The sequence below is a fragment of the Psammomys obesus genome, unplaced genomic scaffold (genome assembly GCF_907164565.1).
Source record: "Psammomys obesus unplaced genomic scaffold, mPsaObe1.curated_primary_1811, whole genome shotgun sequence".
Classification (NCBI taxonomy): domain Eukaryota; kingdom Metazoa; phylum Chordata; class Mammalia; order Rodentia; family Muridae; genus Psammomys; species Psammomys obesus.
Window position 1 is genome coordinate 62,926,666 of NW_026585644.1, and position 13,523 is coordinate 62,940,188.

The 13,523-nt window shown below is 37.3% G+C and overlaps 1 protein-coding gene across 18 annotated transcripts in view; it reads left to right on the forward strand.

The window, feature by feature from the left end:
• Nrcam (neuronal cell adhesion molecule) overlaps window positions 1-13,523 on the forward strand; it is a 180,952-nt gene that overhangs the window by 158,241 nt on the left and 9,188 nt on the right. For all 18 annotated transcript variants that reach the window (XM_055621111.1, XM_055621095.1, XM_055621128.1 and 15 more), the window contains 2 exons: window positions 5,557-5,688; window positions 6,412-6,490. In XM_055621111.1, the coding sequence (XP_055477086.1) occupies window positions 5,557-5,688; window positions 6,412-6,490 (211 nt within the window). The remainder of the gene's footprint in view (window positions 1-5,556; window positions 5,689-6,411; window positions 6,491-13,523) is intronic.

The window sequence follows — 13,523 nt, forward strand, 5'->3', positions numbered from 1 at the left end:
TCAGAGTTCTTTACACTAAAATGGAATACAACCCAAAAGAAGCCTGTAATTTGGTTAGATGATTGATATAGTGTTACAAAGTTTGTACAAAGGAAATTCTGTTAGTCCTGTATTGCACTGTATTGCAAAAAAAATGCCTGTTTTAATTTTGTGACTGTTATTCAGAGTTTACTAGTAAAAAAAGTAAAGTTTTAAAGGGAAGAGAAATGTTCATATAAAATAATAATAATTAGTAATAATAGATATTTGGTGCCAAGAAAATAATCTCTGCTTACTCAGATTAAAACAGGGGCTTTTCGATCTGTGTTAATTCTAGGACTCAAACGTTCATCTTCTGCTCAGTCATGTCATTTATTCTTAAGGAATTATTACATACCCTTGTAGAAACCAAAGGCAAAGATGGAGTGTTGTAGTTTTATTAACAAAACATGATTTTAAAACCATTTCATATCACTTAAAAATATTCACCCAGGAAGAGTTTTAAAAAGAGAAACCAAAGTTAATAATGAATAACTTACAAAACAAGGCTTTCTAAATATGTATGCTTTAAGAAAAATCCCATCATTCTGTTCCTTCTATTTCATATTCATTGCACATATAATCTAGGAAATGTATTAAATATAAAAGGGGAATTCTAAACAACTCAGCTCTGCAAGACATTTACTTGTTAATGATAACTGTTAATTTCAAAATACTAAAAGTTTGTGTAGACATACAGCTAGAATATGAGCAATAATACAGCATTTAATCAGTCTACTGTACAATAGGCAAGAAGTTTTTTCATTCCATACTCACAAAATCCCTCTAAAGTGGGCATCATTGCTGTCCACTTCCACCATGTGTCAATTTGAAGAACTTGCCCCAGTCACAACTGCAGTCTGGTAGGGCTATAGTATGGTATAGCTAGCATGTTTGTCCATCAAAGATGTCTCCTTTAAACAAAAACATCTTTTCTTCAGGGGTAGATGCTTGCTACCCCAGTGGCAAGTGTTAGTCTTATTCAAGATGAGTAAATGGAAAGAGTGGGACATTGTTGTGTGCCAGTGATGGAGGATGCTGCAAGACCAAGTTATTGTCACCTTCTACATAATCTACATAACAACAACAACCAAGTGTTGATATAGTTCTAGTAACGTCCCCACCTCCTCCCAGGGGGCAGTGCTCTGTTCTTAGGACTAAAGGAAGCACTCCATGCAAACCTTTAATCTGCTGTTCTGGCTTCCTCTCAACACTAGGTTTTGAGGGGACGCTTACTGATTGCCTAATTTTTGACTCTGTGTCCATCCATGTGCTGCTTCTTTCTCTGAGATTTGCTAATTCCAGAAACTTCAGCTCACCTTTCCCTCCAGAGTTCATGGCAGTGAACATGGCAGTACACTTCAGAGTACATGGCAGTGCCCACCTTTGAAGTCTGTGTGTCCAGGATACTATTAACTGTGACCTGTAGCATACACTGAGACAGAAAACAGCAGGACTGTAGGGAGGACAGTGAGCAGAGCACTCTGTCCTGATGTGACCTCTCTCTAACATTGCCCTTTTTGTCCTTTATACTTCAGCCCCTCAGTTGTGGAACCCTTCTCTTTTAAGAAAGATCTGTTCTTGGGCCCAAAACCTTACTGTTTTTCAAGCTCATTCTTTCCATTTCTAACTGTTTTAACTAGACAGGACATTTATTTTTTATTTTTTTTTCTTATTAGTTACATTTTATTAACTCTGTATCCCAGATGTATCCCGCTCCCTCATTCCCTCCCAATCCTACCCTCCCTCCCTCCTCTCCGCCCTTCCCCTTTCCAAGTCCACTGATGGGGGGGGGGAACCTCCTCCCCATTCATCTGACCCTGTTTTATCAGGTCTGCAAAGTCCTCCTCTGTGGCCTAACAGGACTGTTCCTCCCTTGGGGGGTGGGGAGGTCAAAGAGCCAGCCACTGAGTTCCTGTTAGAAATAGTCCTTGTTCCCCCTCACTATGGGAAACCAATTGGTTACTGAGCTACCACGGGCTACATCCGAGCAGAGGTTCTAGGTTATATCCATACATGGTCCTTGGTTGAATGTCAGTCTCAGAAAAGACCCTGTGCCCAGATATATTTGGTCCTTGTGGAGCTCTTATTCTTTCCCCATCATACTAACTCCCCTTCTTTCATGATTCCCTGCACTCTGCCGAAGGTTTGGTTATGAGTCTTAGTGTCTGCTTTGAAACACTGCTAAGTAGTGTCTTTCAGATGCCTTCTGCGGTAGACTCCTGTCATATGTTCAATGCACATCCCATCTGTCTTTCTAAATGAGGATTGATTATCTTACCCCGTGTCCGCTCTCTTGATTATCTTTTTTAGGTGTATAGATTTCATTATGTTTATCATATCTTATAGGTCTATATAAGCGAGTATATACCGTGTTTGTCTTTCTCCTTCTGGGATATTTCACTCAGAAGGATCTTTTCTAGATCCCACCATTTGCCTGCAAATTTCATGATTTCCTCCTTTTTGATTGCTGAGTAGTATTCCATTGTGTAAAAATACCACAATTTCTGTATCCACTCCTCTGTTGATGGACATCTGGGCTGTTTCCAGGTTCTAGACAGGACATTTTTATGTTTGTGAATTCTTCATAAATATCAATCATATGTCTCACTCTATGATTCAGAGTACCAAAGAACACTGTACTCAGAGATCTCCCACCATGCAGCACAGACTATTCATGTTACAACAAGCAAAATGAGAACAACAGACTGTTCCGAAATGTCTAGGAATCAAGACAGACCTCACTCCTTTGCCTTATTTTGTATTTGCATGCTCCTTTTATGTTAGTTTAATTTATCAGCTAGTAGATAATTCAAGCAATACATGCATATGATTTAACTATAGAAATTCTAGATGAGAAGGAAATCTACTTTCATTTTTCAACTAATATCCACATATATTAGCTACTTTTTTCTTTTCTGTGACCTGATGAGACATAACTTAATGAAGAAGGATTTATTTCAGCCAGTGGTTTGAGAGTCTAATTCATCATGATGGGAAAGGATGATGGTGGAAGTGGCAAGTGGCTATTGCAGCAGGAGCCCAAAGCTACTTGTTCATGTCTTGATAGACCAAGAATCAGGCATACAGTATTGGGAGGACCAGGAAATAAGACACAAATTGAACAAATTCCTCCAGCAAGGCTTCACCTCTCAAGAATGACAACCTCTCAAGAGAACCCTAGCTGGGGACCAGGTGTTCAAACACATGAGCTTTTTGGATTCACTTCAAAGTCAAACTCTTTGAAGCTCAGATCCAAGAACAAAAAAGCCCAAAAGATTTCTTCTTTGTCTGTCTGTCTCTGTCTATGTATGTATGTGTGTATGTATGTATGTATGCATGTACCTGCTCACTTGTTGTGAGTAGCTATTCTTAAATAGTGGATTGTAGAAAAGCCAAATACTGTTTTTCTTTGATATAGAAGCAAAAATTCAAAGTTAACGTGAACAACTTTGGTCAGATTCCAGGGAACAGTTAGTTTTGCACAGCTACTCATGGGTAACTGCTGGGAAGGAATTCAATTCTGAAAGTATCCATTTGTGGAAGATAAGTGTCAGCACTAACACTTGAGCATCTTGTCTTTTATCTCATCAGTCTCATTTGATTTAATGAAAGACACAAATGCTGAAACTACTTATAACAATGCAATATTATCAAGTATTCTCATGATTAAAATAACTTTTGCCATGTAGTTTTGGGCTCTGTTTGAAGAAAGGCATGCAAAGGCCATGTGTAAATTATTAAGATTATATTGCTGAAGAGAATGTAATGAATTTTTCAAACATTTTCCAAACTTTACCTTGTTGGAAAATACCCAAGGAAGTTTATTATATTCAGACATTTGTGAATTTGGTGTCTGGCCATATTTTCAGGAATGCATTATATCAGGACAGTTAAATAGCCTAGTGGCATGTTCACTAACTAAAGACAGACAAACAGACACAGTTCCCTTCTCGCTCTTAGAAAAGCTCTTGTTCTCACCCTCTCTGGCCTTGGGATTATTACAATTCCTACCTCATAGGACTGTTGTAAGGGTTAAATGAGATCTTGCCTCCAGTACGTTCCTAGCATAGAGAAATAAATTGTTAGCTGGCATCATTATTATCCCATCCCCATCATCATCACCACCACTGTGACATGTGTATGAAAGCTAGAGCTGTTTTTACACAAGTTCTACATGTTCCTGGTTACAATACAACTCAAAGCCCCTCTGATTAATGAGGCATAGGGGGCTGTTTATAAAAGGCTTTTGGCCTCTGTTTTATGTTCCAAATAATATATTTTCACCTCCAATTTTATTTCTTAAACATTTCTCCAGACATTTTTTTACATCCCACTTCACACTTGATTTTTACTATTTCATCTTTTCCCTAGATTTTCTTTAGCAAAAGGACACAATGAAATGTTACTTCATATGGGAAATCTGGGATACACATGCTTATTTCTGCATGCAGAAGTCACACACATCTAACCCTATAGTGAAGCACTTTCAGAGGAAACTCAGATTAAAGGCACAATATAGGCATGTGTATAAAAGCAAAAGAAGAAAACATTTTTGTTGCTTATGGTTAAAAAAGAAAAAACAAAGGAATTTAATAAAGAATTCATGCAAACTTACTTAAACAAGTCCTTGTGGGCATATCTGAATAGCCACTGATGCTGCACTTTGTCCCATGCAATTGACACTTTTTCATAATACCTAAATTTAGGAGCTTTGCGTACTATGAGTAGCTGAATAAATAATTCCACATCATTTACTCAAACAGAATAGATGGAGACATAAAGAATTGTATACTTGTAAATGAGTATTTTCTCTTCAAACTGTTCACTTACTCCAAATAATGGTTCTATTGATCAAAATATATTTTAAGGTTCTTTGAATAATAGAGCCCAAACAATAACAAATACTGGCCCTTTGACAGCAGATTTGACATTCTCAGGATTTTTATTCAGAATCTTGGTGTTTTGTAAAATAATAATGTTGGCGTTCTGTGGCTAGGTTTCTTGCATGGTCCGTTTTCTTTTCTTAACAGATTTCTAAAACACTGAAAAAATAGCTTCAGCATTCCAGTGACATTTTCACCTCCCAAAGTCATTTCTTTTGAAGGGAAAATACTCCATTAGACGTATATATTCTGGTCTGCCTAAAATTCAGTTTTATATTAGCATACTTTATTTTATCCCCAAGATAATAGATTTTACTTGGTTTGGAACTGTACTTCTATTGAGAAATATGCACTTGAAGTAACTGTGAACCCAGGGTTTAGCAGGGTGCAGTGGCACTTACTCTTACTAACATCAAGATTTCTCTATTTTAAATTTTTACATAATAAAAGTTTTTCAAAGTTGAGTATGTAATTTCTCATTGATGATTGGCAGATTCCAATTTAAAGTCCTGTGAAAGGTACCTAAAGGCTCATATACTGTGGCATTGTTTGGTTTTTTTTGTTTGTTTGTTTTGTTTTTAATGAAAAGACCAAAACAGATCTCATTTTGATATTAACCTATTCCCACTGATGCCATTGATTTGTTTTGTAGCAATGGCAAGCCGGCAAGTGGATATTGCAACCCAGGGCTGGTTCATAGGTCTAATGTGTGCTGTTGCCCTCCTCATCTTAATTTTGCTCATCGTTTGTTTCATCAGAAGAAACAAGGGTGGAAAATATCCAGGTAAGAGGGATTAAAAATGCTTTCTAGTGCTACAGAATTATATGCTAAACTTAAAATAAATAAGGGAGATAGGAAAAGTCTATCCTCTTAGAGGCATATATTTGAATTTCCTGATCAAACCATTTTGACCCCTCATTATATCATACAGACTGTCATGGGTCATAGGGTACATGGAGAAATATGTCAGTCAGTTCTCCAAGAAAACCTGCTTCCTTAGGTTCCAAAAGGGTTATGAGCATTGAAGTAGCACCAAAAGCCAGTATACAGGAAAAGAAGGAGCCAGCATGTACACTTTTCCAGAGGGAATACAATAACCTGTGTGACATTACATTATGGTCCCTGTATAGTTGATGAATTTATATCTTACTTACCTGACAATTTATCATGTGATTAAAAACATTAAAAATCATTTTAAAACACTGCAAAATAATATATTTACAAAATGATTTGTTATCGTCAATACACTAATTGGAAAATAGAGAAGAAATATAAGAAACTTAAAAATCATTTCTTCAACAGGGAAAAGACTGATATAGCCTGATGTGTTAATAAGCATTGATTTAGTAAATATCAAAGCACATTCATAGCCACATTAAATACGTAGTTACACAGCATCTACTCATATAGAGATTATCTTTGCTCTGCTGTCTCTGCTCAGCAATGCAAACTTTGAACAAGGAAGTTCAGGATCCATGGATAATAATGTCACTTCAAACTTTTCAGTTAAAGAAAAGGAGGATGCTCACGCAGACCCCGAAATCCAGCCCATGAAGGAAGATGATGGAACATTTGGAGAATACAGGTGAGCCCTTGTTCCTTTCAGCCCTGCCTTCCCTGCCCTTAGACACTCCATGGGTTCTGACAACAGAACCTAATGAGCAGTGGGCCCTGCCTGGCAGTTATTACTTTAGAAACACATCCATGTCAAAATGTATCCATCCTTCTTGATTAAAACATTCTTGGTAAAATATTCCATTCAAAAATAAAAATCCTCATTAAAAAAAACTCCATTGTAGTCATAGGTTTAGAGTCAGAATAGCTTCTATTCTGTTTTTTTGTTTGTTTGTTTGTTTTTGTTTTTTGTTTTTTTTTTTTCTGGAGACACAAGCTGTGTTGTTCCGCCTAGCAATTTCATTGTGTTGCAGTGAGAATTAGAAGGACTCTGCATTGTTTGCAGTGTGAGGGAAATGTGCATTTATAAAACCAGTGTTAGCAAGACTATGCTCTGTTTTTCTTTTGTTTTATTTTTGAGATTGAATCTCATTATGTAGTTCAGGCTGGCCTGGGATTCACTACATAGACCAGGCTGACTCCAAAATCATAATAATCCTATCTCAGTGTTGCAAATGCTGAAGTCATAGTTATGAGCCACCATGGCCATTGTGGGGGGCAGGGGTGATGTATATGTGTATACTGGGGACCAAACCCAGAGCTTTACACAAACTAAGCAAGCACTGTACTACTGAACTGCACACTCAGCTCCAAGATTTATAAAATGCTTTTTCTTAAATACCTGTCCCTCTGACATTTAGTCAAAAATAGGAATAGGTTGTTTTAGAAACTGTTCATTATTAAAACTATCACAGCCAACATCAAACTGAACGGAGAGAAACTTAAAGCAATCCCACTGAAATCAGGGACAAGACAAGGCTGCCCACTCACTCCATATCTCTTCAACATAGTGCTGGAAGTCCTTGCTAGAGCAATAAGACAGTTGAAGGAGATCAAGGGGATACAAATTGGAAAGGAAGAAGTCAAATTATCACTATTTGCAGATGATATGATAGTATACATGAGTGACCCCAAAAACTCTACCAGGGAACTCCTACAGCTGGTAAACACCTTCAGCAAAGTGGCCGGATACAAAATTAACTCAAAAAAATCAGTAGCACTCCTGTATACAAAAGACAAAAGGGCTGAGAAAGAAATTAGAGAAACAACACCGTTCACAATAGCCACAAATGACATAAAGTACCTTGGTGTAATCCTAACCAAGCAAGTCAAAGACTTGTATGAAAAAAATTTCAAATCTCTGAAGAAAGAATTAAAGGAAGATATGAGAAGATGGAAAGATCTCCCATGCTCATGGCTTGGCAGGATTAACATAGTAAAAATGGCCATCTTACCAAAAGCAATCTACAGATTCATTGCCATTCCCATCAAATTACCAACACAATTCTTTACAGACCTGGAAAGAAAAATTCTCAACTTCATATGGAATCACAAGAAACCCACAATTGCTAAAACAATCCTCTACAATAAAAGATCTTCTGGAGGTATCTCCATCCCTGATCTCAAGCTGTACTATAGAGCAACAGTTATAAAAACTGCATGGTACTGGCATAGAAACAGAATGGTGGATCAATGGAATAAATGGAATCAGCATCGAAGCAGATGCTGAGCCTGATGGCCAACTGATGGGCAGAGTGAATGGAATTTTATGTAAGAAGTGGGAAATAGTAAGAGCTGGAGGGGATGGGAACTCCACAAGGAGAGCAACAGAACAAGATAATTTGAACACAGGGAACTTCCCAGAGACTCATACTCCAACCAAGGACTATTCATGGAGATAACCTAGAACCCCTGCACAGATGTAGCCCATGGCAGTTCAGTGTCCAAGTGGGTTACATAGTAATGTGAAGAGGGACTGCCTCTGACATAATCTGATTGGCTTGCTCATTGATCACCTCCCCCTAAGGGGGGAGTAGCCTTACCAGGCCACAGTAGAGGACAGTGCAGCCACTTTTGATGAGAACTGATAGCCTAAGATCAGAAAGGAGAGGAGAACCTCCCCTATCAGTGGACTTGGGGAGGGGTATGCATGCAGAAAGGGGAGGGAGAGTGGGATTGGGAGGGGAGGAGGGAGAGGCTTATGGGGGGATACAAAATGAATAAAGTGTAATTAATAAAAAATTAAAAAAAAGGCACAAGGGGCTTGTTTGTACCCTTCCAGCATATGAAGAATCAAAGAAATCCTATGTGGAAAGAGCACTCAATAGACACCAGATCTGCCAGCACCCTGATCATGGACTTTCTATTCTCCAGAATGATGAAAAATAAATTTATGTCATTTACAAAAAAAATAATAATAAAAAAAATAAAATAAAAACTATCACAGGCACTCATGTAGCATATTAACTCACAAAATGTCAATAATACATTATTCATTTAACTTAATAATAAGAAAAACATTTAGCATAATCTATATACTTTTTAAAGTCTCTTTAAATGAAACTATTATTACCTGAATACCACACGTCTTCCACAGAGAGAAATGAATATTTTAAACATCATTGAAAACAGAGTAAGTTTATCATGTATTTAATACCCTAAGATAAACTCTATTTAAAATTTCCTTTTATAATTTATCTTCTTGATGACATAAAATATAATCTTCTAAATATGCATGAAGCTCAAGCTGTGGCTTTATTTTTGATAGAAGAAAATACTTTTGGATGAAATAAAGATTCACTATTGTGATTTTCAGGTCCCTTTATACATAGGTATTTACATCAAGTCCTGCCTTCCTCGATAGCTCATTTTTTGGTATTTCCATGTTAGTATGTAATGCCAATGTAGGAAATGTAAAATGGGTTTAGAAAAACTGTATATTTCAGTAGGAATTTTCATAGCAGTGTCCATGCAGGTGTGAGCATGCCTGGCCTCCAGTATCTCAGCACCTAAGCTCCTCCCCTCTTCAACAGAAAAAGCCATGCTTTGTAAAAGCTCTCGTAACTTCTGTAGGTCATGATACCAGAACAACATCTTGCAATGGTTATCTTGATGTCAGACATTGGTTCTGGGGCTAGAAGTATTTAGGAACCCTAGGCAGCACCCACCCACTATGGCCAGTTTTACATAGTGCACAAGAGCCTCCCCAAGCAGCTGCATCACAGCATGGAGGAGTAGCACTGGTATAACTCACTTTTCTACCTGTTTCTCCCATACACAGGTGAGCTGATACTAATTAAAGGACATCCTTGTAAAGTTTTTGTGGCTATGACCTCATACAGAATATGCACACCATTCCCTTGTTTTTTGATATGAAGCTACATCTTCCGTATAGCCTGGAAAGATATTTATTTGCATGAATTAGAAATAAGCCATTGCACTTCATACATTCTCCATATTGTGATGGATTCATATTCTTATCATGCTTAAACAAATATGGCAATGTACTGCTCACCTCAAGGTCCTCAGAATATCAATTTGCTAATATATCTATTTGAAGCCAAAATCCAGAACAATGTAACTTTGGGTAACTATGCTAACACTACCACTAAACCTTGATTCAAGACAAGATTGTGTTTTATAACCTAGCTTGGAATCAAAAGGCTATTAATGTTTTTTTTTTTTTTTCAACTCAGCCATTACCCAAAGGTAATTCCTTTATGATGCTTCATATTTATAGGTCTCAATTTTTATCATCAGGACAGAGTTTCAGGCATCAGAATATCTTTGGAGGTTTCTTTTCTAGTTCTGTGCTCTGTGTGAGTGACTCAACAACTTCAAGAATGATTCTCTCTTCAGAGCAGTACATAGCAAATGTCTGGCTCTTATCGTCATAGTCACTATTTGGTTTAGATCTACCGGCTCACAGTTCTTTGTCTTAGCATTAATTCATGTGTGTGCTGTGTCTGTAGAGCATTTTCAGATGGCTGTCTTTGGCTTTTGCCAAAGTTTCTCAAGATAGAAATTTTCCATTTGGCCCTATTGAATATAGGCCCAATTGGCACAAAGATAAAAAACTTGTCACACATGTAATGGCATTGATCCTGGGCCAAAGGAAATAAAGTTTTGATGGGTGTCTTCAACTCAAAGCACAATTCAGTGGTGTGATTTTGAGTGAAGTTTAAAATTTTTGAGGAAGGTCCTTCATGGGCGATCACATCTCCCAAATTCCTGGACATTTATTTTGCCGATGTGATCTTGTCCTCAGATTTTTCAGACACTTCTGGATTATTCCCTTTGGTTCTTTCCATTTAGGATTTTTTTAATCTGAGAGTCATAATTAATGAAAACAGTTCCAACTTTATTTATGGAGATTTTTTTTGTTATATTGGTACATTTGAGTATTAGTCTCTTCCCTAAATCACCGGGGTCCTTTCTCTACTTTGCACCTTGTAGAAGCTTTTAGTTCTGTCTAACCTACTGATTCTTAGTCTCCTGCATTCTGAAAATGAACTATAATGTTGGTCTCACACTGACACACAATTAGGACTATTGTGAAAATGTAAATTCATTACATTTGTGATTTGCACATTCTCCAGCCTGAGGATGGAATAATTCTACCTTGTTGACTCTAAGCCAGACAAAAATGTCATAGTGCAAAGAGGGATGGAACTTCCATAATGATCAAATTTGATTTATTATCCCTCTACCCTTATATCCCTCTACCCTTACTCCAGCACCCACCCCTAAGTAGCTACGCTTTCCCAGAAGCCTGCAGCTTTCTTTATTTGTCTCTTTAATTATACAGTAGGATCTGCCTCCTTACTAGCATATGGAAAAATCAAAGAAACAGTGCAGCCAACTATGTAAGTATTTCCTTATTCTTTAGCTGTGTTCTTTCTAAAACAAGAGTGAGCCTAGGTTATGAACCATATGCCTGTACTATGTGAACTGTGATCTGCTGCTCAAATAGAGGATTTTGCCATGGGAATCTTGTCATTCATGTGGCCGTAGCTCTGTTGACAGCTTGCTATCCTTTGTTCAAAGCTGCTGATGCAAAGCAGTATTGCATTTGTTATATACTTCAGGCTTATTGTGCTTACAAATATGAACTGGTCATAAGCAAAATAAATAGTGATGAACTTTTTACACTGTGCCAGCATAAAGTATGGGTGCATGGTTGTTAATAACACTGTTGTGTGGTTAGATCCTGGTAGGATGGTTGCTGCAGGAAAATAAAATGTAATTACTAGATTTATTTGCTGTTGCTCATTTTTATTTTATTTCATGGGTGTGAACTGAGCACTTCCAGGAAAGAAATGAACTCCCTCTCAGTGTGGGGGGAAAAAACAAAAACCAAAACCAAAAAAAGATGCTTTCCCTGCCATTATAAAATTAAGAAGGAATGCATATTTTTAATATCTCTTCTATTGTAATTTTAATATGAATTTATCCAACAGATGTTTATTGAGTGCCTACTCTATGTCAGACCTTAAGAATACTAAACATGATAGAAGTTAGTCCCTCATTGGGAGTTTATAATCTAATGTGGCATACAGAGACATGACAATGACTTGGTGGGTGTGTGAAAAGTGTCATTTTTTTCTCATCATCTTTCTTGGTACTCCCCGGGAGTTTTCAGTAGTAGTTTCTGGAAGCAGCTGAGTGTGGTAGCTCATATCTGTACTCCTAGCACCTGGCAGAAAAATGAGAAATTCAAGGTCATCTTCAGCTACATAGAAAATTTGGGAGTGTTAGGCAAGCTTGGGCTACATAGAACTCTCTCTTTACGAACAGAAGAGGAAGAGGACGGAGAGGATGAGAAAAGGGAAGAGGGAGAGGAAGAAGAGACAATAGCTGTCCTTACCATTACTGCAGAACACTTCAACATTGCCCATCAAAGATTCTTTTCACTATAGTTTTCATGTAGGCATCCTTAACCAGATTAATGAAAACACTTCCTTTTTCTAGCATATTAGAGTTTTTCTCATGAACCAGTGTTGAACTCTATCAATTTTTTTTAACTCTACTGTGATGATCATATTTTTTCTTTCTACAAAAGTACAAATGGTAAATTTTATTTATTGTATTTTCATACTACATCAAAGTTGCATTCTTAAACTTGATCCAACTTGGATATATTATCTCTTCAGTAATTGGCTACATTAGGCTTGCTACGGGTTCAGGTATCTTTGTCTATGTTCATGAGTTGTATTAGCCTATAGCTTTACCTTTTAGTGTCATTTTTGTTGATTTTGCATGTAATTGTCATAAAAGTCTCATAACATTATTATAGAGGTGGTGCTTCTCATATCTAAACATAGTAAAGGCAATATACAGCAAGCCTATAGCCAACATCAAACTCAATGGCGTGAAACTTAAATCAATCCCACTGAAATCAGGGACAAGACAAGGCTGCCCACTCTCTCCATACCTCTTCAACATAGTACTTGAAGTCCTAGCCAGAGCAATAAGACAACTAAAGGAGATCAAGGGGATACAAATCGGAAAGGAAGAGGTCAAAGTGTCACTATTCGCAGATGATATGATAGTATATATGAGCGACCCCAAGAATTCAACCAGAGAACTCCTCCAGCTGATAAACACTTTCAGCAAGGTGGCAGGATACAAAATCAACTCAAAAAAAATCAGAAGCCCTCCTGTATACCAAAGACAAAAGGGCCGAGAAAGAAATTAGGGAAACAACACCCTTCACAATAGCCACTAATAACATAAAGTATCTTGGGGTGACACTAACCAAGCAAGTGAAAGACCCATTTGAGAAAAACTTCAAGTCTCTGAAGAAAGAAATTGAAGATCTCAGAAGATGGAAAGATCTCCCGTGCTCATGGATTGGTAGGATTAACATTGTGAAAATGGCCATCCTGCCAAAAGCAATCTACAGATTCAATGCAATTCCCATCAAAATACCAACTCAATTCTTTACAGACCTTGAAAAAAAGATTCTCAGCTTCATATGGAGAAACAAAAAACCCAGAATCTCCAAAACAATTCTGTACAACAACAGATCATCTGGAGGTATCTCCATTCCCGATCTCAAGTTGTACTACAGAGCAATAGTAATAAAAACTGCATGGTATTGGCATAAAAACAGAAAGGAGGATCAATGGAACCGCATAGAAGATCCAGAAATAAACCCACAC